Source organism: Hyperolius riggenbachi, chromosome 10, assembly GCF_040937935.1.
Source record: "Hyperolius riggenbachi isolate aHypRig1 chromosome 10, aHypRig1.pri, whole genome shotgun sequence".
Classification (NCBI taxonomy): domain Eukaryota; kingdom Metazoa; phylum Chordata; class Amphibia; order Anura; family Hyperoliidae; genus Hyperolius; species Hyperolius riggenbachi.
Genome location: NC_090655.1, coordinates 48,502,176 through 48,528,396, shown reverse-complemented (window position 1 = coordinate 48,528,396; position 26,221 = coordinate 48,502,176). Strand labels below are relative to the sequence as shown.

The window sequence follows — 26,221 nt, the reverse complement described above, 5'->3', positions numbered from 1 at the left end:
TCCTGAAGAGGTAAGGATGTAGTCAATGCCTTGGCCATAGATGTGTTGGCAGGAGCCGGTGGTCACTCTTGGGCAGGTCACACACTGGCACAGCCACACAGAGAAAGGATATCATCTTGGCAGCTGTAGCTTCTCCTTCCGCCTGCACAATCTTCTGCTTCTGGTCCTGCTTGGCCTTTTCCACCAAAAACTGAGCTCGCTGTGCCTCTTGCTGGGCTGCAGATGAGAAGAGAGGTCAGAGCAGTGACAGGTGCTCACAGCACGGAAAAAGGAGAGAACAATTGGCAAGCAAAGGCTACAAAGCTCCACCCCCAAGGAGCAATCTGCTCTGGAGAGGAGTACCCCTTTATTATACATCCTCAGGGGTGGGATTCCATATCTAAGGTCTGGTTTTTCTCCCAATAAGACGAGGGAACAACAAACCCATGGTGGTGCTTATGCAAAAGAGAGTGATGTTCTCCAAGGAGGCAACAACTACAGCTCCAGGTACTAACAAGGATAAAGCCCAATTCAGGAAAAAAAAAAATAAGTTTTGAATAGCCTGGTGATGCATTGGACAGCAATAAAACTTGACAAAAACATTCCTTGTCTGCACTGGAGAGATCATTGCCAACTTCCTGTAACTAGTTAATGGCTACTAGCAATTCAGAGCATGTCTGACGTGGCCTGAGATCTTCCAACTCCAAAAAAATCTTTAATATTTGCTGCTGTCTTTATCCCACTTGGGTGATACGTTTGCTCACTCCTGTCTCTGGGATCTAATTGATTTTCTGTGGCTTTAACAGGCCAGCATGTATAGTACAAATACTATATATAAAATATCTGATAGTGACCTTTATCCCTAAGCTTCCTTGCGTTGAAAGACATCCATGGCTATAATTACTAGGCAATTCCCAGTCGTGATGATCCAGGGATTTTATCCTATTGCCATCTGGAGACGGGAAGGATTTTTTCCCCTTTAGGGCTAATTGGACCATGCCTTATAAGGGTTTTCACCTTCCGTTGAATCAACAGGGATATGTGAGGGAGCAGGTTGGTGTTGTACTTTTCTGGTTGAACTCGATGGACATACATCTTTTTTCAACCCAAATAATGTAACCAAGTCTGTACAAGGACATGAGCTACTTACGGAGAAAAGGAGATTTTACCACCTGTTCTTTACAGTAAGATTAAGAATATCTCACCATGGACATACTTATGGCAAATTCTATATCTGCATTCAAGAAGAGGCTTGGATGCTTGTCACTCTAAAGATCATCTACTGCTATAATTACTAAGTGCTGCATGGTGATACTGTACGCAAGTCAGGGAGGTAATATTACCCATCCTGGATTATGAAAGAGGCCTCTGTCCTTGGGCACTTTTTTTTTCCAACCTAGAGAAGTATGTAAAGCATACTGTACAGTACATAAGCACTACAGAGGACACAGCATCTGCTGGCCTGTTTAGCATCATGCAGGAACATGGTTGGGCCCATTGTGGACAAAAAATTGACCAGAAACAGTAACCTTCAGCCCCCAGTCTGTGTTCAGCCAGTGCAGCTCCTGGCGGGTCTCTTACCGACTTGCTTGGACTCCACAGCCGCTGTGTATTCCCTGCTGAAACTCAGCTCAGTGATGGCCACATCATCCATAATGATGTTGAAGTCTTTGGCCCGTTCTGTCAGCTCTCTGCGGATCAGGAGAGACACCTGCAAGAAAAGAGGCCAAGTCACGCTATAGAGAAGCACCAAGGAGGACACCTGTACCCCAAACTGAGCTCAGCTGTCTCTCCCAATGTGAGGACAGGAATACAAAGTTACATAAATTCTACAGACCGCATGCAAGAGAGAAGAACCTCCATACAATATAACTAAATACACTACAGTTGCAGACATTGGCCTCAATTCACGGAGCATTATCAAACGTTTATTAAACACTTTATCAAACGTTTGATAGTTTACCTCATGGGTAAAATCTCATTTTAAATTCACTAAGGTGTTATATATTTGTTTAACGTTTTATCTGTAAAACATTCGATAAATCTATAACACCTTAGTGAATTCAAAATGAGATTTTACCCATGAGGTAAATTATCAAACGTTTGATAAAGTGTTTGATAATGCTCTGTGAATTGAGGCCAATCTCTCTCCTTGACCTCTAGCTTATCTTATTGGGATAAACCTTGAGTGTGCGAGCTGCAAGATGTCCCTTGTCTGTGCAATAAAGTTACTAGAGCTCAAGAAAACAAGTGTATAGATGAGTCCTACAAGAACACAAACTGTTACAGGATTTATAAACCACACAAGATACACAGTACACTTTTCTTAATACTAATAAATGTATATTTCTGACAAATACAAACTTGTGCATCCTATTTCTCAGGCTACATCACAACTTCAAAAACCCAGGAAGGACAGCGCTAGAAGTTATAAACACCTTTTCCTCCAAGTGCACAAATAAGCCAATTAGGCAAACAAAACAAAAACCGTACATCAACACTTTAAAAAACAAACCAAAACAAAAGTCCAAGTCACTAAATGAAAGTGCCCACATGTGTTTTCAATCCACTATGTGGGCTGCAGGATAATGGCACAATGCTAGAAGAAAGAAAAAAGAAAAAAAAGCACAAACCAGCCTTCCATAGAGTATGACATTTAATAAATTAAAAAAGTGCCAAAAATGACACTTTCTTTCGGTTGAAGAGGTGATTCTGTGTGCAGACTGGAGTGTCCAAGCAGGAAAACGAGGCCAGCAAGACGGGAATGCCTCAGGAACGACCAAACACCACCACATGGAACCGCATGCATAAAGTCACCTCCCCGGGGAGTGTCACATCCTGGAGAGGTGACGTTTATGCATGTGGTTCCATGTGGGGTAGTCTGGTCGAATAAGTGTAATTTTTAGGTTTTTTTTAAATTAAATTTGACACACTATGGAAGGTGCCTTTGTTTTTTGTTGTTGTTTTTTTAAATACATTTCATAACTTTCTATAGGACAGACATGCATATGATGGTTAGAGGAGCTGGGATAGTACAGCAGCCTGTCTTTCCCTGCAAGAACAGATCACATGAGGGACAGGACCCCGCTAGTCAAGTACTTTAATATTCACTGCAAGAAGTGCATACTTACAAACTCCATTCCCTCCTGACACTGCTGTGCGCCTACTAATCCTATCCACCCTGCCATCACCACAAATGCTCCCTGCTTGCAAAATGCTAGTATTAAGACACTTTATTATTTGAGCTAAGGAAGCAGACTGCAAAAAGCGTTATCACTCAAGTGTCTAGTTTCTATAAAAATGTATTTTATTTGGGGTACCCACTTCTTGTTAGAGGTGAGCCAATTTATGTTTTATCCACTCAACATTCCCACATTTTGGGGGCACCTCCTCCCTCCAGGTAATATACCACACCCGACCCCTCAGTTCGGGGTGTTGGCCGTGTATGTTGGTTCCTTGGAACCCTTACACCCCTTTCCCTGGAGTGTGACCCACATTGTTGAAGACCAAATAACCAGAGCGAGGACGGGTTTTCCTCACCAGCCGTTACACTGTGGTTGCTGGTTTTGCAACCTACCCTTGTGAGTATTCTGCATATAAAACATTGTTGAGTGTCCCATACCCTCGACATGCTACACCATCAGGGGCTCCTGGTGTCTTAGTCTCATATTTTTTTGACTTCTTTGGAAGGTCCTTGGATTCCTTTGGTACCACACCCTCCATATCATCACAAATTGCTTCTCATTCCCGCAGGGATTACCTGAGCTCTCTGGGTGATGAGCTGGGAGGCATTGAATTTGGCCACGACACTCTTGAGAACTTCGTTAACAATGGAGGGCAGAACTCTTTCATCGTAGTCCAGGCCCAGCTTCTGGTACAAGGTGGGGAGCTCTGAGGCCAGAGGACGGGACAGAACTCGCAGTGTGATGTTCACCATCTGCAGATCTAGGAAGGAGACACGTCACACTAACTAACTTGCGCCTGTTGCATATAGCTAAACATTACACAAGAGTTAAACCCTTGACACAATGGCCTTGATGCATGAAAGTGCGCTAAATATAGCGTGCACACACAGCGCAGGTTAATATCACATGCCCACAGAGCGCAGTCATATCAGAGTAGCGTGCGCTCGTAACTTCCGCGCCATGCGCTCGTATCGGGACAGCGGTACTCCACTAGTATAGCCACTACTAAGGTAGTGGCGGCCGCACTAGTGGAGTACCGCGGTCATGCTACAAGCACATCGTGAGCAGAGCACTGGTCATGCATGGGAGCAGAGGGCTGGTCAGGCATTTGGGAGAGGGAGGAGGAGTGTTGATCAGACATGTAGGCAAAAAGAGCAGAATGCATGTCAGCCAAGTGCATGTAGGAGGAGGAGGAGGAGCAGAGCACTGGTCAGCCATGTGCATGGAGGAGGAGGAGCAGAGCACTGGTCAGCCATGTGCATGGAGGAGGAGCAGAGCACTGGTCAGCCATGTGCATGGAGGAGGAGGAGCAGAGCACTGGTCAGCCATGTGCATGATGGAGGAGGAGCAGAGCACTGGTCAGCCATGTGCATGTAGGAGGAAGAGGAGGAGCAGAGCACTGGTCAGCCATGTGCATGTAGGAGGAGGAGGAGCAGAGCACTGGTCAGCCATATGCATGTAGGAGGAGGAGCAGAGCACTGGTCAGCCGTGTGCATGGAGGAGGAGCAGAGCACTGGTCAGCCGTGTGCATGGAGGAGGAGGAGCAGAGCACTGGTCAGCCGTGTGCATGGAGGAGGAGGAGCAGAGCACTGGTCAGCCGTGTGCATGGAGGAGGAGGAGCAGAGCACTGGTCAGCCGTGTGCATGGAGGAGGAGCAGAGCACTGGTCAGCCGTGTGCATGGAGGAGGAGGAGCAGAGCACTGGTCAGCCGTGTGCATGGAGGAGGAGGAGGAGCAGAGCACTGGTCAGCCGTGTGCATGGAGGAGGAGGAGGAGCAGAGCACTGGTCAGCCGTGTGCATGGAGGAGGAGGAGCAGAGCACTGGTCAGCCGTGTGCATGGAGGAGGAGCAGAGCACTGGTCAGCCGTGTGCATGGAGGAGGAGGAGCAGAGCACTGGTCAGCCATGTGCATGGAGGAGGAGGAGCAGAGCACTGGTCAGCCATGTGCATGGAGGAGGAGGAGCAGAGCACTGGTCAGCCATGTGCATGGAGGAGGAGGAGCAGAGCACTGGTCAGCCATGTGCATGGAGGAGGAGGAGCAGAGCACTGGTCAGCCATGTGCATGGAGGAGGAGGAGCAGAGCACTGGTCAGCCATGTGCATGGAGGAGGAGGAGCAGAGTACTGGTCAGCCATGTGCATGGAGGAGGAGCAGAGCACTGGTCAGCCATGTGCATGGAGGAGGAGCAGAGCACTGGTCAGCCATGTGCATGGAGGAGGAGCAGAGCACTGGTCAGCCATGTGCATGGAGGAGGAGGAGCAGAGCACTGGTCAGCCATGTGCATGATGGAGGAGGAGCAGAGCACTGGTCAGCCATGTGCATGGAGGAGGAAGAGGAGGAGCAGAGCACTGGTCAGCCATGTGCATGTAGGAGGAGGAGGAGCAGAGCACTGGTCAGCCATATGCATGTAGGAGGAGGAGCAGAGCACTGGTCAGCCATGTGCATGTAGGAGGAGCAGAGCACTGGTCAGCCATGTGCATGTAGGAGGAGCAGAGCACTGGTCAGCCATGTGCATGTAGGAGGAGCAGAGCACTGGTCAGCCATGTGCATGTAGGAGGAGCAGAGCACTGGTCAGCCATGTGCATGTAGGAGGAGCAGAGCACTGGTCAGCCATGTGCATGTAGGAGGAGCAGAGCACTGGTCAGCCATGTGCATGTAGGAGGAGCAGAGCACTGGTCAGCCATGTGCATGTAGGAGGAGCAGAGCACTGGTCAGCCATGTGCATGTAGGAGGAGCAGAGCACTGGTCAGCCATGTGCATGTAGGAGGAGCAGAGCACTGGTCAGCCATGTGCATGTAGGAGGAGGAGGAGCAGAGCACTGGTCAGCCATGTGCATGGAGGAGGAGGAGGAGCAGAGCACTGGTCAGCCATGTGCATGTAGGAGGAGGAGGAGCAGAGCACTGGTCAGCCATGTGCATGGAGGAGGAGGAGGAGCAGAGCACTGGTCAGCCATGTGCATGGAGGAGGAGGAGGAGCAGAGCACTGGTCAGCCATGTGCATGGAGGAGGAGGAGGAGCAGAGCACTGGTCAGCCATGTGCATGGAGGAGGAGGAGCAGAGCACTGGTCAGCCATGTGCATGGAGGAGGAGGAGCAGAGCACTGGTCAGCCATGTGCATGGAGGAGGAGGAGCAGAGCACTGGTCAGCCATGTGCATGGAGGAGGAGGAGCAGAGCACTGGTCAGCCATGTGCATGGAGGAGGAGGAGCAGAGCACTGGTCAGCCATGTGCATGGAGGAGCAGGAGCAGAGCACTGGTCAGCCATGTGCATGGAGGAGCAGAGCACTGGTCAGCCATGTGCATGGAGGAGGAGGAGCAGAGCACTGGTCAGCCATGTGCATGGAGGAGGAGGAGCAGAGCACTGGTCAGCCATGTGCATGGAGGAGGAGGAGCAGAGCACTGGTCAGCCATGTGCATGGAGGAGGAGGAGCAGAGCACTGGTCAGCCATGTGCATGGAGGAGGAGGAGCAGAGCACTGGTCAGCCATGTGCATGGAGGAGGAGGAGCAGAGCACTGGTCAGCCATGTGCATGGAGGAGGAGGAGCAGAGCACTGGTCAGCCATGTGCATGGAGGAGGAGGAGCAGAGCACTGGTCAGCCATGTGCATGGAGGAGGAGGAGCAGAGCACTGGTCAGCCATGTGCATGGAGGAGGAGGAGCAGAGCACTGGTCAGCCATGTGCATGGAGGAGGAGGAGCAGAGCACTGGTCAGCCATGTGCATGGAGGAGGAGGAGCAGAGCACTGGTCAGCCATGTGCATGGAGGAGGAGGAGCAGAGCACTGGTCAGCCATGTGCATGTAGGAGGAGCAGAGCACTGGTCAGCCATGTGCATGTAGGAGGAGCAGAGCACTGGTCAGCCATGTGCATGTAGGAGGAGAATGAGCAGAGCACTGGTCAGCCATGTGCATGGAGGAGGAGCAGAGCACTGGTCAGCCATGTGCATGTAGGAGGAGCAGAGCACTGGTCAGCCATGTGCATGTAGGAGGAGCAGAGCACTGGTCAGCCATGTGCATGTAGGAGGAGAATGAGCAGAGCACTGGTCAGCCATGTGCATGGAGGAGGAGCAGAGTACTGGTCAGCCATGTGCATGGAGGAGGAGCAGAGCACTGGTCAGCCATGTGCATGATGGAGGAGGAGCAGAGCACTGGTCAGCCATGTGCATGTAGGAGGAAGAGGAGGAGCAGAGCACTGGTCAGCCATGTGCATGTAGGAGGAGGAGGAGCAGAGCACTGGTCAGCCATATGCATGTAGGAGGAGGAGCAGAGCACTGGTCAGTCATGTGCATGTAGGAGGAGCAGAGCACTGGTCAGCCATGTGCATGTAGGAGGAGCAGAGCACTGGTCAGCCATGTGCATGTAGGAGGAGCAGAGCACTGGTCAGCCATGTGCATGTAGGAGGAGCAGAGCACTGGTCAGCCATGTGCATGTAGGAGGAGCAGAGCACTGGTCAGCCATGTGCATGTAGGAGGAGCAGAGCACTGGTCAGCCATGTGCATGTAGGAGGAGCAGAGCACTGGTCAGCCATGTGCATGTAGGAGGAGCAGAGCACTGGTCAGCCATGTGCATGTAGGAGGAGCAGAGCACTGGTCAGCCATGTGCATGTAGGAGGAGAATGAGCAGAGCACTGGTCAGCCATGTGCATGGAGGAGGAGCAGAGTACTGGTCAGCCATGTGCATGGAGGAGGAGCAGAGCACTGGTCAGCCATGTGCATGGAGGAGGAGCAGAGCACTGGTCAGCCATGTGCATGGAGGAGGAGCAGAGTACTGGTCAGCCACGTGCATGGAGGAGGAGGAGCAGAGCACTGGTCAGCCATGTGCATGATGGAGGAGGAGCAGAGCACTGGTCAGCCATGTGCATGTAGGAGGAAGAGGAGGAGCAGAGCACTGGTCAGCCATGTGCATGTAGGAGGAGGAGGAGCAGAGCACTGGTCAGCCATATGCATGTAGGAGGAGGAGCAGCACTGGTCAGCCATGTGCATGGAGGAGGAGCAGAGCACTGGTCAGCCGTGTGCATGGAGGAGGAGCAGAGCACTGGTCAGCCGTGTGCATGGAGGAGGAGCAGAGCACTGGTCAGCCGTGTGCATGGAGGAGGAGGAGCAGAGCACTGGTCAGCCGTGTGCATGGAGGAGGAGGAGCAGAGCACTGGTCAGCCGTGTGCATGGAGGAGGAGCAGAGCACTGGTCAGCCATGTGCATGGAGGAGGAGGAGCAGGGCACTGGTCAGCCATGTGCATGGAGGAGGAGCAGAGCACTGGTCAGCCATGTGCATGGAGGAGGAGGAGCAGAGCATTGGTCAGCCATGTGCATGGAGGAGGAGGAGCAGAGCACTGGTCAGCCATGTGCATGGAGGAGGAGCAGAGCACTGGTCAGCCATGTGCATGGAGGAGGAGGAGCAGAGCACTGGTCAGCCATGTGCATGTAGGAGGAGGAGCAGAGCACTGGTCAGCCATGTGCATGTAGGAGGAGGAGGAGCAGAGCACTGGTCAGCCATGTGCATGTAGGAGGAGGAGCAGCAGAGCACTGGTCAGCCATGTGCATGTAGGAGGAGGAGCAGAGCACTGGTCAGCCATGTGCATGTAGGAGGAGGAGGAGCAGAGCACTGGTCAGCCATGTGCATGTAGGAGGAGGAGGAGCAGAGCACTGGTCAGCCATGTGCATGTAGGAGGAGCAGAGCACTGGTCAGCCATGTGCATGGAGGAGGAGCAGGGCACTAGTCAGCCATGTGCATGTAGGAGGAGGAGCAGAGCACTAGTCAGCCATGTGCATGTAGGAGGAGGAGGAGCAGAGCACTGGTCAGCCATGTGCATGTAGGAGGAAGAGGAGGAGCAGAGCACTGGTCAGCCATGTGCATGTAGGAGGAGGAGGAGCAGAGCACTGGTCAGCCATGTGCATGTAGGAGGAGGAGGAGCAGAGCACTGGTCAGCCATGTGCATGTAGGAGGAGGAGGAGCAGAGCACTGGTCAGCCATGTGCATGTAGGAGGAGGAGGAGGAGCAGAGCACTGGTCAGCCATATGCATGTAGGAGGAGGAGCAGAGCACTGGTCAGCCATGTGCATGGAGGAGGAGGAGGAGCAGAGCACTGGTCAGCCATGTGCATGGAGGAGGAGCAGAGCACTGGTCAGCCATGTGCATATAGGAGGAGGAGCAGAGCACTGGTCAGCCATGTGCATATAGGAGGAGGAGCAGAGCACTGGTCAGCCATGTGTATATAGGAAGAGGAGGAGCAGAGCACTGGTCAGCCATGTGCATGTAGGAAGAGGAGGAGCATAGCACTGGTCAGCCATGTGCATGTAGGAAGAGGAGGAGCATAGCACTGGTCAGCCATGTGCATGTAGGAGGAGGAGGAACAGAGCACTGGTCAGCCATGTGCATGTAGGAGGAGGAGGAACAGAGCACTGGTCAGCCATGTGCATGTAGGAGGAGGAGGAGCAGAGCACTGGTCAGCCATGTGCATGTAGGAGGAGGAGCAGAGAACTGGTAAGACATGAGCATGTAAGAGGACCAGAGCACTGGTCAGATATATGCAGGCAAGCATTGTACCCACATTAATCATACATGGATTACACTTACCTTTAGAGCCTGTAGGGGAGGAGATCTTCCTGGGTCTTGCTCGGATGTCATAGATAATTGGATACTGGAACCAGGGCATCCTACAAGGCAGAGAAAAACACACGTTATATGGCAAGGGTTAGGGCACATACTGACCCAGAGGGTCCCTCTGCGCTCCTTATGTGACTACATAATAAGATACATTTTTTGCAAACTAAAACCTCTTCTTTAATATTAGCTGCAGGGATAGCAGTGGTTCCTGAATGGCTGATCTGCAAGGAGTATCTGTAAGATACAGGGCTGTAGATTTGGTACAAAAATCATCCGACTCCAAATCATCAGTTTATGAAACCAACTAACTCCGACTCCAGGTACCCAAAATGGCTCCGACTCCACAGCCCTGGTAAGATAGTATGCAGTGGGAAAATTGATTTTGCTGTTGATTGACCACACCCCCTTAGCACCTCTATTTTACCTTACATGAGTGTCCTCAGTTGGGAGAGGAGCCTGGATTCTGTATTTTTCCTGCATTTTATAATCCTTGTGTCCAGGGATGCACTGTCTTGCCCCAGGAGAGGAGCTTTAGGATATGGGCTCCTAATCATTTAATAGGTAGATGCACTGGATGCTTGCATGCTGCATAATTAATGTTTAAGGACCAGAGGCAGAACTCACCCATATGGGCCTCTGTGTGGCATAAGTGACTACACAAAATAAAGCATTTTATCGCAAACTAAAACCTCTGATTTTAAATTATCTGTAGGGATGGTTGTAGTTCCTGGATGGCTGGTCTGAGGTGAGTATTTGTAGAAAAGTAGGTTCACACTAGGTCCAGAAATGTATCCGTGGCTCCGTTTTACAAACCTGATCAAAACCGGAGCTAAGGATAGGAATGTTAAAAATAGAAGTCTTCTTCGCTCAAAACAAAACAACAACAAAAAAAAACGGATCCATCTGTTCAGGGGGATCCGTTTTGAAAACCTGAACGGACGGTCCGGATTTGCTGCATTTTCTCGGACCGCACATGGATCCGGATACAAGGAGGGGTAGTGGTGGGCAGTGCAAAAATGGATCCCCCTCTACACAGGCATCTTCAGACAGAGAAGCGGGTCAGTTTTCTGTGTCCCAGCCTGTGGGGGGAGAGGCAGCCGCCATGCTGGAGAGGATAGCAGCCAAGGGGGGGGGGGGGGGGGGAGGCTACCTCTCCAGCTACTTTGCGCAAAAACTAGTTAAAATGTATAGCGGCAGGGAGCGGGAGGTTACCTTCTCTCTACTTCAACCACTCGCCGCATCACTTCCTGCAGTGCCGCCCTCCGAAGTATAGAGGGCGGCATTGCAATAAGTTAAAGCGGAATATAACCCTGCATTTCAACTTTGCTCTAAAACATTTACAGTATATTATATGCAACCAGCATTTTTTTTTTTACTAGACCAGCATTGGAAGAGTTACACAGGGCTTTAAAGTTCATGGAGATTTCTGCAGATGCATCCGAAGCTGAAATAGATACATTTTGTTTACATAAATGTATCAAAGTGTTGAATGTGACTCATCTCTCTCACTGAGAAGGAGCTTGGAGGACAGCCAAAGAGTGTGTAACATTTATCAATAGATACATTCAACTAAATAGAATGTATCTATCTGAACTTCTGCATATCTCTCCACTGAACTTTAAACCTCTGTGTTTAACCCTTCCAATGCTGGGCTAGTAAAAAAAAAAATATGCTTTTTGCATATAATATGCTGTAAATAATATTTTAGAGCAAAGTTGAAATGCAGGGTTATATTCCGCTTTAACCGGCGAGTGGAGGAAGTAGGTAGAAGGTAAGCTGCAGCTATACATTTAAAAAAAAAAAATTTGCGTAAAGTAGCTGGAGGGGTAGCGGGGACGGGGGACCCAGGTGAGGGAGCCGCTGCCAGCCACGCCCCCTCCCTGGCTGCTGCCCCCTCCAGCATGGCGGCTGCCGCTCCCCCCACGGCTGGGCATTCGTTTCCACAAACTGGAAACATATGCTGCAAAAAAGCCATTTTAACCACTTGAGGACTGCAGTGCTAAACACCCCTAAAGACCAGGCCATTTTTCCCTAATTGACCACTGCAGCTTTAAAGGGAACCAGAGACGAAGCACCCTCATGTATTTTACCCTATATATTAGTGGGAACATTAGAGAAAACACCTACCATGCTTTCTGTTTCATTCTGCACTGCACAGCTTGTTTCTTATCAGCCCTGATAAAATCCCCGACTGAGCATTCAGTCTGGCTTTGCTCAGGAATCTTTATAGCAGAGTGTGTTTTCTGGTGTCTTTTCAAGCCCAAGCCTGCCCTCTGCTGAGGAATCATTATAGCGGAGTCATTATAGCAAATGCAGACTGAATGCTCAGTCGGGGATTTTATCAGGGCTGCTAAGAAACAAGCTGTGCAGTGCAGAATTAAACAGAAAGCAGGGTAGATGTTTTCTCTAATGTTCCCACTGATATATATGGTAAAATACATGAGGCAGCTTCATCGCTGGTTCATTTTAACCACTTGAGGACCATAGTGATTAAGCCCCCTAAAGACCAGGCCTTTTATGATCAAAATGGCCACTGCAGCTTTAACACAGCACACAAGTGATTCCTCCCCCCCCTCCCACCAACAGAGCTTTCTGTTGGTTGGGTCTGATCACCCCCAGGTTTGTTTGTTTATAAACACACATTTTCTGTGTCATTTTTTATTAAAAAAAAAAAAAATCATATTCACATTACCCTCCCTCCCTTAGTCTGCCTATCACAGCGATCGGCTGTGATAGGCTTCAGCCTATCATAGCAGATCGCTTCTGAGTCCCCCAGGGGGGCAATAGCCGCTCCCCTTTTTTACCTCTTTCTTGCTCTCATTTTCTGCTAGAAAAGTGTTTTATAGTTGGAATTTTTTATCAGTGAGGGTCACACTGCAGTCACTTCCTGTCTGAGTCAGGACTGAGTCAGCCACTTACATACCTGATATTTAACTCTTTCAGGCAGAAAAATAAAAAAAGAAACACAGCATAGTTATCTGTGTGCTAGGCACTGTACATACACATGTCTATCTCATTATGTCACATTTTAGTTGGGGTATCCTTTAAGGCATAGCTGCAGGGTCGCACAATTCTCCCCACCAACAGAGCTTCCTGTTGGTGGGGTCTGATCCCCGACACAGTGTTTATTTTTTTTAATTATTTACATTTCTATTTTATTAATAAATTTAGCTTTTTTTTTTCTTCTTTTTTTAAACCCCTCCCGCCCCCCAGCCGGCCAATCCTGGCTATGAGAGCCTATCGTTCTCAAGTGCCCCAGGAAAACAGCCGTGTCACACGGCTGTACCTAGTACAGCGATGCGATCACGCTGTACATGTAAATAGACAGCGGTTTACGCCGTCTAACAGCCTCCCTGAAGGCGGGGGGGAGCTCCGCCCCCAGAGCAGGAGATGCACGTGCAGCATGCGTGCGATCTCCGGCAAACTGAAGCCAGGTCCTGGGGCTGCCCCCCGGCCACGTGGTCTTGTAGTTAAGAAAAAAAGGGGAGGGGGGGGGGGGGGGGGAGAAAAAAAAATTGTTTAGAAAAACGGATCTGTTCTGCAACGGACCAGTGTGGACCTAGCCCAAGTCGGTGCAAGGGGTTACAAGACCGATAGACTGTTATATGGAGGCTAGGGCACCCTACAAGTTCGTATATGGGGACCCTGGCTTCTGTATATCAGGGTCGTGTAGGGAGCCCCAGCCTCACTACAAACAGTCTCTGTAACTTATAGCGAGCTCTAGCTTCCATAGAACAGAGACTGTTCTATTGAGACCGTGGCTCCCTACGACTCCCAGAGACTGTTATATGGAGAGCAGAGAACTCTACAAGGCACAAGAGTTTCACACCAGACCACACACATACCTGAAATGAAGGCCTTCTGCTAGGATGGTGTCCTGCTGAACTCCACCAATGCGGTTGAAGAAGATTGCTCTCTGACCTCCCTCCACTGAGAAGAAACAGAGATGATAGGCTGATGAGCAGAGAGGCTGGGGATCTCTAGCTACATAGCATTAGTCCAAAGCTGGCATTTTCCTGCAAATAACTCCCCATGCTGGCCAGATCTGCACACATCAATGGACTACTTAAGGACCAAGGTGATTGAAATCCAGTGTTCACCCCAGGCTCTTTTAGCCGGGTGCTCCACCCGGCTAGTTTTGGTGAGCACCCGGCTGTCATCGACTCACCTCCTCCTATGCTGTAAGCAGACTTGTGCAGAAAAGGGCCGGTCCTGTATTCCTTCATCTCGTCCCACCCGGCTACTTTTTCATGCCACCCAGCTGGAAAAAAATTCTGGGGAGAACACTAGAAATCTACGCCGTTTTGGTGGTTACCTGGCTGACAGGGCATAGATTTCAATCACCGCCGCTGCGCACATCCGCCATTTTTGTCGCTTCCGCCGATCTCACCGATGAATCCTTGCCGTCTGTCACCGCAGCTCACTTGCTCTGCCTGTCTCTATGACGGCAGAGCCCTGTGAGCCGGACAGGAGCCAATTTCATTGGCTCCTGGCCGTGTCCATCAATGTAAGCTACTCCCATTGGCTTACAATGATAGACACGGTCAGGAGCTAATGAAAGCGGCTCACATGGGCAGAGTGGATGTCCTGAGGATCCTGGCGTGCGGCGGTTGCGACGGGTATATGCGGTGATTCATCGGTATTCCGTCGTTATTGTACCTGGTTCTTAAGTGGGCAGAGACCGCTGGTACTTAAGTGGTTAAAGGACAATTGCAGCAAGAAGGATATGGAGGCTGCCATATGTATTTCCTTATAAACAACATCAGTTGCCTGGCTATCCTGCTGATCCTCTGCCTCTAACTGGCAGCCATAGACCCTGAACAAGCATGAAGCAGATCAGGGGTTTCTAACATTGTCAGATCTGACAACATTAGCTGCATGCTTGATTCTGGTGCGATTCAGACACTACTGCAGCCGAATAGACCAGTAGGGCTGCCAGGCAACTGGAATTGTTTAATTAACCACTTAAAGTGAACCAGAGATGAAGCACCCTCATGTATTTTACCATATATATCAGTGGGAACATTAGAGAAAACAACTACCCTGCTCTCTGTTTCATTATTTACTGTTCAGCCTGCCTGTTATCAGCCCTGATAAAATCCCTGACTGAGCATTCAGTCTGGGTTTGTTCAGGAATATTTATAGCGGAGTGTCTTCTGTGCTGTCTTCTCAAGCCCAAGCCTGCCCCCTTGTGGCTCTGCTCAGGAATCATTATAGCGGAGTCATTATAGCAAAGCCAGACTGGAATGCTCAGTCAGGGATTTTATCTAGGCTGAGAAGAAACAATCTGAACAGTAAATAATGAAACAGAGAGCAGGGTAGGTGTTTTCTCTAATGTTCCCACTGATATACAGGTTCTACTCAAAAAATTAGCATATTGTGATAAAGTTCATTATTTTCTGTAATGTACTAATAAACATTAGACTTTCATATATTTTAGATTCATTGCACACAACTGAAGTAGTTCAAGCCTTTTATTGTTTTAATATTGATTTTGGCATACAGCTCATGAAAACACAAAATTCCTATCTTAAAAAATTAGCATATCATGAAAAGGTTCTCTAAACGAGCTATTAACCTAATCATCTGAATCAACTAATTAACTCTAAACACCTGCAAAAGATTCCTGAGGCTTTTAAAAACTCCCAGCCTGGTTCATTACTCAAAACCGCAATCATGGGTAAGACTTCCGACCTGACTGCTGTCCAGAAGGCCATCATTGACACCCTCAAGCAAGTGGGTAAGACACAGAAAGACATTTCTGAACAAATAGGCTGTTCCTAGAGTGCTGTATCAAGGCACCTCAGTGGGAAGTCTGTGGGAAGGAAAAAGTGTGGCAGAAAACGCTGCACAAAAAGAAGGGGTGACCGGACCCTGAGGAAGATTGTGGAGAAGGACCGATTCCAGACCTTGGGGGACCTGCAGAAGCAGTGGACTGAGTCTGGAGTAGAAACATTCAGAGCCACAGTGTACAGGCGTGTGCAGGAAATGGGCTACAAGTGCCGCATTCCCCAGTTCAAGCCACTTTTGAACCAGAAACAGTGGCAGAAGCGCCTGACCTGGGCTACAGAGAAGCAGCACTGGACTGTTGCTCAGTGATCCAAAGTACTTTTTTCGGATGAAAGCAACTTTTGCATGTCATTCGGAAATTAAGGTGCCAGGGTCTAAAGGAAGACTGGGGAGAGGTAAATGCCAAAATGCCTGAGGTCCAGTGTCAAGTACCTACAGTCAGTGATGGTCTGGGGTGCCATGTCAGCTGCTGGTGTTGGTCCACTGTGTTTTATCAAGGGCAGGGTCAATGCAGCTAGCTATCAGGAGATTTTGGAGCACTTCATGCTTCCATCTGCTGAAAAGCTTTATGGAGATGAAGATTTCATTTTTCAGCACGACCTGACACCTGCTCACAGTGCCAAAACCAGTGGTAAATGGTTTACTGACCATGGTATTACTGTGCTCAATTGGCCTGCCAACTCTCCTGACCTGAACCCCATAGAGAATCTGTGGGATATTGTGAAGAGAAAGTTGAGAGAAGCAAGACCCAACACTCCAGATGAGCTTAAGGCCACTATCGAAGCATCCTGGGCCTCCATAACACCTGAGCAGTGCCACAGGCTGATTGCCTCCATGCCACGCCGCATTGAAGCAGTCATTTCTGCAAAAGGATTCCCGACCAAGTATTGAGTGCATAACTGAACATAATTATTTGAAGGTTGACTTTTTTTGTTTTAAAAACACTTTTCTTTTATTGGTCAGATTAAATATGCTAATTTTTTGAGATAGGAATTTTGGGTTTTCATGAGCTGTATGCCAAAATCATCAATATTAAAACAATAAAAGGCTTGAACTACTTCAGTTGTGTGTAATGAATCTAAAATATATGAAAGTCTAATGTTTATCAGTACATTACAGAAAATAATGAACTTTATCACAATATGCTAATTTTTGAGAAGGACCTGTATATGGTAAAATACATGAGGATGCTTCGTCTCTGGTTCACTTTAAGCCTGCAGGTGTTTTCATCTTAAAGAGACTCTGAAGCGAGAATAAATCTCGCTTCAGCGTTCAAAGTTAGCAGGGGCACGTGTGCCCCTGCTAAACCGCCGCTATCGCGCCACTAAACGGGGTCCCTTCACCCCCAAACCCCCCACTGCAACAGTTGGTCGCTCCTGGAGGCAGGGCTAACCGCCGCAGCCCTGCCTCCAGCCGCGTCTATCAGACGCGCATCGCCGCCTCTCCCCCGCCCCTCTCAGTGAAGGAAGACTGAGAGGGGCGGGGGAGAGGCGGAGATACGCGCTGACAGACGCGCGTGGGGCAAGGCTGCGGCGGTTAGCCCTGCCCCAACCAGGAAGCGCTCCCCCGCTGCACCGAGGGGATTTGGGGGATCAGGGACCCCCGTTAAGCCGCGGGATAGCGGCGGTTTAGCAGGGGCACACATGCCCCTGCTATTTATGAGGTCTGAAGCGAGATTTATTCCCGGCTTCAGACTCTCTCTAAAGGATACCCGAACTGACATGTGACATGATGAGATAGACATGTATATACAGTGCCTAGCACACAAATAACTATGCTGTGTTGCTTTTTTTTCCTTTCTCTTTCTGAAAGAGTTAAATATCAAGTATGCAAGTGGCTGACTCAGTCCTGCCTCAAACAGGAAGTGACTACAGTGTGACCTTCACTGATAAGAAATTCCCCCTTTTTACCTCTTTCTTGATCTCAGAAGCCATTTTCTGCTAGGAAAATGTTTTATAGTTGAAATTTCTTATCAGTGAGGGTCACACTGTAGTCACTTCCTGTCTGAATCAGGACTGAGTCTGCCACTTGCATACCTGATAGTTAACGCTTTCAGGCAGAGAAAAAAAAAAAAGGAACACAGCATAGTTATTTGTGTGCTAGGCACTGTACATACACGTCTATCTCATGTCACATGTCAGTTCGGGTATCCTTTAAGGACGGAAGCAACAGGGTGGTACATTTTGCTTAGAATTATTTTATTCAAAATGCATTTTAACAGAAATAAAAAAATTCATTATTCATACGTTTTCGGTCATTATAGTTTTCAAGTAAAACTTTTTACTATGCATAATATGCATACATTTTATTTGTTCATTTGTCCCGGTTATTGCAAAGTCTAAATGTTTCCCTACTATAATGTATGGTGCCATACTTGGAAATAAAGGTGCATTTTTTCAGTTTTGTGTCCAAATTACAAGTCCATTTGGGCAAAAAAATAACATTAAGGGGCTGGTGCACACCTAAAACCGTAATCACAAATGCTCAGCGCTTTCAGAAGTGATTTTTCTAAGCGATTCTAGGCATGTGCCTATTTTCTATATACACCTAGCGATTTTTGGAGAGTTTTTGTGTAGCTTGTACAGTGCAGTTGCTTGTGTACTGGTTTTGTAACAAAAACGCTTGGAATATCGCTCTGATCTGGCGCTTTTTGACAGCGATTTCCACTTTCCTATATTTAATATTGAGGCTGAATCGCCTCAGAAATGCTGCAGGACCCGCGTTTGCTTTTTGGGAAAAATCACATCGCTCTGGTGTGATCCATCCCATAGAGAAACATTAGCCAAGCGCTTTTGAAAGTGCTGGCGTTTTAAAAAGCACCCAGAGACGCTCTAGTTGTGCACCAGCCCTTATATACCCTTACAACATATACATTAAAAAGTTCAGTCCCTTAGGTAACTATTTATGTATGTTTTCTTAAAATGTTATTTATTTAGTTTTGCATGTGTTTTTGTTTTGCAGCTACGGGGTGGGGGTAAACAGGGTCTTAATATTAAATGTATATATTTTTGAACTTTAATATTTTTCTAAAACTAGCTGGCGCTGTACACTCTCCTGGAAGTTACCAGGAAGTGTAAGATTTTTTTTTTTTTCTACAACTAAACTTTCATTTTTATGAATCAACAGGCCTTGTGATTCGAGGAAATTGGAGGCATGTGGATTCATTCACAGGGGCTTCGATTGGTTTGGCGAAGGCATCATCATCATCTCCACCAATTGATCCCCTGTAATAGCTGCCGAGAACGAGCCGCATTTTCTGTAATGTTCCCACTGAGATAGCGTGCAATGCGGTGCGCCCGACTGTAATGGGAACTTACTGGAGGAGATGGCCGTGAGCAGGGGAAAGGAGCAGAGCAGGTAAGTTCAGAGGGGAGAAGGGGGAACTGGAGGCTGAAGCACCTACACACTGCCTAACCTGTCCTGTGGCCCCTACACACTACCTGTCTTGTGGCCCTTACACACTACCTGTCTTGTGGCCCCTACACACTACCTGTCTTGTGGCCCCTACACACTACCTGTCTTGTGGCCCCTACACACTACCTGTCTTGTGGCCCCTACACACTACCTGTCTTGTGGCCCCTACACACTACCTGTCCTGTCCTGTGGCCCCTATAGCTGGCTAAACTATACTGGGGGCACCTTTATGTGGCTACCTATACTGTGGGAACTCATACTCACCATCAGTGTGCTGATCCATCTTTGAGTATTGAAAATCGTTAATTGAAATCGCAATTTCTGACAGAAATTGTGCAATTCAATATTTTCCTAAAATCATTCAAGCCTAGTTGATAGGCAGTGAAATGCCCCTCAAACTCTCACAACTGCTCACTGCTGCCTGATAACTGCTCAACGCTGCCTGGTAACTGCTTGCTGAGTACACAGCTCAACTGCCCCTGGAAAAGAGGCCCAAGTCTCTTAGAGCCTTCCCTGAATCAACTCGTTCCACCGCCGGGGCCCCCATTGCAGCGGTCCGACTTTGGGTTTCCACGGAAAGCTACAGAAGCACTGGGGCCTCCGAGTACTTCCAAAGAAATGTGGCTTTGTACTGTGCATGTGCAAGCATGGACTTGCGCAAGCCCTCCCGCTTAGGTGAGTAACTTTTTCAGGTGGATACAGGTATACTTTAAAAGCAGATTCAAATTTAAAAACAGCCAAAAACCGCTGTTTATACTATATGCCCAAATCCAAAGCTGCCCAAAGGTAAATCCAAATTCATGTTTCATCATGTTTAAAGAGACTGTCAGAACATTTTTAGCCTTATTTCTTGTATCCTATAAGTTCCTATACCTGTTCTAATGTGGTCTGGATTACTGCAGCCTTTTCTAGTTGCACAGTCTCTAATATATCCAATCTTCTTTTCTTTGTCAAGCTTTGTCTACCCAGAGAGGAATGTGCTGCCTCTGCTGTGATAGGGAGAAGTTATGCACGCCCCCTGCAGACTCAGTGTGTGTGCTTTGTTTATTCCTCACAGACAGGTCTCTGCTCTCCCTTTCAGTTTATCTGAGGGGGGAGGGAGCTGCCCATGCTGAGAAACTATGAGAATCCCTGACTGGAGGGCAGAAAATTCACTATGTAATAAAAAGTTGTAGTATACTGTAACATTATATATACACACACACACAAACTCACTTCCTGTTTTTTTCTTTGTAAACACTGTCTAAAACTGACTTTTAAAAGCCATGATCACGGTGGAGAGAGATCCAGGAGGCCACAGTGAATCGATTGGTTTGTTGTTTTTTTATTGTGAAAATCACAGCACAGATTCTCTTTAACACATGATTCAACTTACAACCTCCCAGGAACCAAACCTGTTTTGTATGTAGGGAACTGCCTGTGTACCATATGTATCTGACCTGTGAATATGGACTCCCTCACGCCGTAGACCACAGCCCCCGCTCCCAGCAGCAGCTTCAATCCGGTTCCCAAACCGCGGGGTCCCTTGGGCAGCCGTTCAGCGAAGTCCTTCAGATTCTGTGCCATGGCTGTGGAGAGAAAAAATACAGACACACATCAGCTGTGCGCAGCCACCATCCCTGATCACACATCAGCTGTGCGCAGCCACCATCCCTGATCACACATCAGCTGTGCGCAGCCACCATCCCTGATCACACATCAGCTGTGCGCAGTCACCATCCCTGATCACACATCAGCTGTGCGCAGTCACCATCCCTGATCACACATCAGCTGTGCGCAGTCACCATCCCTGATCACACATCAGCTGTGCGCAGTCACCATCCCTGATCACACATCAGCTGTGCGCAGTCACCATCCCTGATCACACATCAGCTGTGCGCAGTCACCATCCCTGATCAACAGACACATCAGTTGTGCGCAGTCACCATCCCTGATCAACAGACACACATCAGCTGTGCGCAGTCCCCATCCCTGATCAGACACACATCAGCTGTGCGCAGTCCCCATTTCCACCTCACAATCGACAACACAACCATTCGCCCTAACTCCCAGGCCCGCTGTCTGGGTGTCACCTTGGACTCTGACTTCTCCTTCATCCTCCACATCCAAAACATCACCAGAGCCTGCAATTTCCATCTCCGTAATATCTCCAAGATTCGCCCCTTCTTAACTCTGGACACGACCAAACTGCTGATCCATGCACTAATCTCCCGCCTTGATTACTGTAACTCCCTCCTTTCTGGCCTCCCCTTGAAACGCATTGCCCCCCTGCAATCAGTGATGAACGGGGCTGCAAGACTCATCCATTCTTCGCACCGCTCCGCATCCACATCTCCCCTCTGTAAATCCCTGCACTGGCTCCTTATCTGTTTCAGGATACGTTTCAAGATTCTATGCCTGGCGTATAAATCTGTGCACAAACCAGCCCTACCTGCATCCCGGAACTAGTTCACAGGTATACACCCCTCCGATCCTCCAATGACCTTCGCCTCACCGCTTCATGCATTTCCCACTCCCATGCCCACCTGCAGGATTTCTCCAGAGCCGCCCCCACCCTCTGGAACACCCTTCCACCGCCCATCAGACTTGCTCCCTCCTTCAACACATTCAAGCAAGCCCTCAAAACCCACCTCTTTAAGATGGCCTACCCACCCCCTGCCACACAGTAACTCTCTGATGAATAATTTACAGCCCCACCTAGTGTTTCCACCCCACCCCTTTAGATTGTAAGCCTCTGGCAGGATCCTCCCTTCTCTAGTGTAATCTACAGGATTGTGTGCTCCTGTCCTATGACAGCCTGTACTTGTATGACTGGGCCTACCTAGCCAGCCCATATCGCATGATCGTGTATTTTGTACAATTTGCCTTGTATAACTTTGCTCTATGTTGTATAACCTTGTTATGTCTGTCATCCTTATATCATTGTATATATTTATTGTCCAGCGCTGCGTAATATGTTGGCCGTTTATAATTACAATAAATAATAATCCCTGATCAACACACATCAGCTGTGCGCAGTCCCCATCTCTGATCAACACACACATCAGCTGTGCGCAGTCCCCATCCCCAATCACACATCAGCTGTGCACAGTCCCCATCCCCAATCACACATCAGCTGTGCGCAGTCCCCATCCCCGATCACACATCAGCTGTGCACAGTCCCCATCCCCAATCACACATCAGCTGTGCGCAGTCCCCATCCCCGATCACACATCAGCTGTGCGCAGTCCCCATCCCCGATCACACATCAGCTGTGCGCAGTCCCCATCCCCGATCACACATCAGCTGTGCGCAGTCCCCATCCCTGATCAACAGACACGCATCAGCTGTGCGCAGTCCCCATCCCTGATCAACACAGACATCAGCTGTGCGCAGTCCCCATCCCTGATCAACAGACATCAGCTGTGCGCAGTCCCCATCCCTGATCAACACAGACATCAGCTGTGCGCAGTCCCCATCCCTGATCAACACACACATCAGCTGTGCGCAGTCCCCATCCCTGATCAACACACACATCAGCTGTGTGCAGTCCCCATCCCCATCACACATCAGCTGTGTGCAGTCCCCATCCCTGATCACACATCAGCTGTGCGCAGTCCCCATTCCTGATCACACATCAGCTGTGCGCAGTCCCCATTCCTGATCACACATCAGCTGTGCGCAGTCCCCATTCCTGATCACACATCAGCTGTGCGCAGTCCCCATCACCAATCAAACATCAGCTGTGCGCAGTCCCCATCCCTGATCAACAGACACACATCAGCTGTGCGCAGTCCCCATCCCTGATCAACAGACACACATCAGCTGTGCGCAGTCACCATCCCTGATCACACATCAGCTGTGCGCAGTCACCATCCCTGATCACACATCAGCTGTGCGCAGTCACCATCCCTGATCACACATCAGCTGTGCGCAGTCACCATCCCTGATCACACATCAGCTGTGCGCAGTCACCATCCCTGATCACACATCAGCTGTGCGCAGTCACCATCCCTGATCACACATCAGCTGTGCGCAGTCACCATCCCTGATCACACATCAGCTGTGCGCAGTCACCATCCCTGATCACACATCAGCTGTGCGCAGTCTCCATCCCTGATCAACAGACACACATCAGTTGTGCGCAGTCCCCATCCCTGATCAACAGACACACATCAGCTGTGCACAGTCCCCATCCCTGATCAACAGACACATCAGCTGTACGCAGTCCCCATCCCTGATCAACAGACACACATCAGCTGTGCGCAGTCCCCATCCCTGATCAACAGACACACATCAGCTGTGCGCAGTCCCCATCCCTGATCAACAGACACACATCAGCTGTGCGCAGTCCCCATCCCTGATCAACAGACACACATCAGCTGTGCGCAGTCCCCATCCCTGATCAACAGACATCAGCTGTACGCAGTCCCCATCCCTGATCAACAGACACACATCAGCTGTGCGCAGTCCCCATCCCTGATCAACAGACATCAGCTGTACGCAGTCCCCATCCCTGATCAACAGACACACATCAGTTGTGCGCAGTCCCCATCCCTGATCAACAGACACACATCAGCTGTGCGCAGTCACCATCCCTGATCAACAGACACACATCAGCTGTGCGCAGTCACCATCCCTGATCAACGGACACACATCAGCTGTGCGCGGTCACCATCCCTGAACACATCAGCTGTGCGCAGTCCCCATCCCTGATCAACAGACACATCAGCTGTGCGCAGTCCCCATCCCTGATCAACAGACACACATCAGCTGTACGCAGTCCCCATCCCTGATCAACAGACACACATCAGCTGTGCGCAGTCACCATCCCTGATCAACAGACACGCATCAGCTGTGCGCAGTCCCCATCCCTGATCAACAGACACGCATCAGCTGTGCGCAGTCCCCATCCCTGATCAACAGACACACATCAGCTGTGCGCAGTCACCATCCCTGATCAACAGACACACATCAGCTGTGCGCAGTCACCATCCCTGATCACACATCAGCTGTGCGCAGTCACCATCCCTGATCAACAGACACACATCAGCTGTGCGCAGTCCCCATCCCTGATCAACAGACACATCAGCTGTGCGCAGTCACCATCCCTGATCAACAAATACACATCAGCTGTGCGCAGTCTCTCTCCCAGCCGCACACCTGGGGCAATTAAGCCTCATTTTAATCACGGATTCGAATAGCTCACTACTCGTGAGCTCATCACTAGAACCAATGCCTGAATGGACAGATGCACAGCTTCAGGCAAGCGGAGCTACATAATGGTTCCTGGATTTGAAAAGTTAAGTTCTAACATGTCATACTTATAAGTCACACTAATCAATGTAACAAAAATGTAATTCAAATTTAATGTTGGGTTTCCTTGGGCTCTTAACCCATTAGCAGCTTCAAAGGAATTATCTTGTTTGAGATAAGTGCACTGCATTTGACCTCAACCGGCAGAACTTGTGCTGTAAATTCTTGGAATGCTTTGATGTCTCTCTGCCTACAGAAAATATAGGAACAAAGCAGAAGTCCTCTTTAAGGGCCCATTCACACTAAGAGAGCTTTTCTGAGCGTTTTGCGATTGATTAGCGTTTAACATTCACTTTCACTAAAATCGCAGAAAAATCACCGCGATTTCACGATTGCGAAAATCGCAGGAATTTGTCCTCGATCTTTTCTGCGCTTTTTGTGAAAGTGAATGGGATAGATTTTAAAACGCTAATCAACCGCAAAAAGCTCAGAAAAGCACTTCTAGTGTGAATGGGCCCTTATTGTCTCACACTGCACCCTAGTGACAAGTGGCCATAAACACATTACAGCAGTACTAATTAGTAGTAAGGAAATGTAACAAATAAATAAAAAAATGTGCTCAAATAAACTGGCCTGGATCACTTACAGACCTCTAAATAAATTGGTTGCTAAAGGTTAACCCAGTTGAATTATTACAGACACAAGAGCATCTCTCAGATCACAGCACTGGAATGCTTTCACCAAACAGAGCTGGTGAGAGGTTATCACAAGACTGCCATATGTATTTTTTTTATTATTTTTTTTAAAGCTACATACCAGCTATGTTTGAATTGTGCTTATTAACCTCTTGAGGACCAGCTAACGCCGATTGGCGTAAACTGGTCGTCTGTGGGTTTCCATGGAAACGGCCACTCCATGTCCGTTCACGGAGGCTGTCTCCGTGAACAGCCGGAGAGCCGCCGATCGCAGCTCGCCGGCAAAATAAACCCTCGGGGAAGAAATCCCCGCTGTTTACATCATACGGCGCTGCTGCGCAGCAGCGCCGTAAGGCAGATCGGCGTAAGGCAGATCGGCGTAAGGCAGATCGGCGTAAGGCAGATCGGCGATCCCCGGCCTCTGATTGGCCGGGGATCGCCGTCATTTGATAGGCTGAAGCCTATCCTACAATGCGCAGGACAGATATCCGTCCTGCGCAGCTCAGGGAGGGAGGGAGAGGGAGGGGGACGGAGCGCCGAAAACGCTGCGGAGGGGGGCTTTGAAGAGCCCCCCCGCAAAGTGCAGAGAGCCGGCGGCGATCAGACCCCCCCAGCAGGACATCCCCCTAGTGGGGAAAAAAGGGGGTAAGTCTGATCGCCCTGGCTAAAACCTGATCTGTGCTGCGGGCTGGAGAGCCTACGCAGCACAGATCAGACCGAAATCCACTGGTCGGCAAGTGGTTAAATATCTTGCCCAAATCTACATATTTGTTATTATGCTAATTATGGTGCTAAGTAGAACAAAGCATTGTGATCAGTTGAATAGTGTGGACTAGGGATGATCACAGATATGCAAATTGTTCCAAGTAGATGCATATTTATGCAAATGTATGCAGCTTGAAAATGGACCAATTTAAACCTGGATTGGTCCATTTTCAAACTGCATAATTTGCATCATTTCAGAACAATTTGCATCTCATTGATCATCCCTGGTGTGGACACAATGTACTGCAACCTATCTGAAACCTAGCCGTTTGAAAGGGTGTCGGCCTCCCAATCACGTTAGCCAAATTCCCCTATGAGGTTTTCTGCTGGTTCCCCTAACCTAGCTTGGTGCCCTAATTATTATGAAAATCTAAAATGTAAATGGACTAATTAAATCTTGAAGTGGAAGTATTTGATTGGTCCATTCTCAAGCGACATAGATGCAGGAACATTTGCATAATTCTGCATCAACTTAGAATTATTTGCATATTTCAAAGAAAAGTAGAAAGTGGGGATGAACAATGGTATGCAAATACATCTGAGCTTATGCAAATTTATGTCAAA

The 26,221-nt window shown here is 48.9% G+C and overlaps 1 protein-coding gene across 1 annotated transcript in view; it reads right to left on the bottom strand.

Moving 5' to 3' along the window:
• Positions 1 to 26,221, bottom strand: part of PHB2 (prohibitin 2) — a 32,587-nt gene that overhangs the window by 4,358 nt on the left and 2,008 nt on the right. The window contains exons 2-7 of the mRNA XM_068259406.1: positions 20,402 to 20,530; positions 13,604 to 13,688; positions 9,729 to 9,808; positions 3,740 to 3,924; positions 1,561 to 1,690; positions 113 to 216 (exon numbers count right to left, since the gene is read on the bottom strand). Coding sequence (XP_068115507.1) covers positions 113 to 216; positions 1,561 to 1,690; positions 3,740 to 3,924; positions 9,729 to 9,808; positions 13,604 to 13,688; positions 20,402 to 20,528 — 711 coding nt within the window. The 5' untranslated portion in view covers positions 20,529 to 20,530. The remainder of the gene's footprint in view (positions 1 to 112; positions 217 to 1,560; positions 1,691 to 3,739; positions 3,925 to 9,728; positions 9,809 to 13,603; positions 13,689 to 20,401; positions 20,531 to 26,221) is intronic.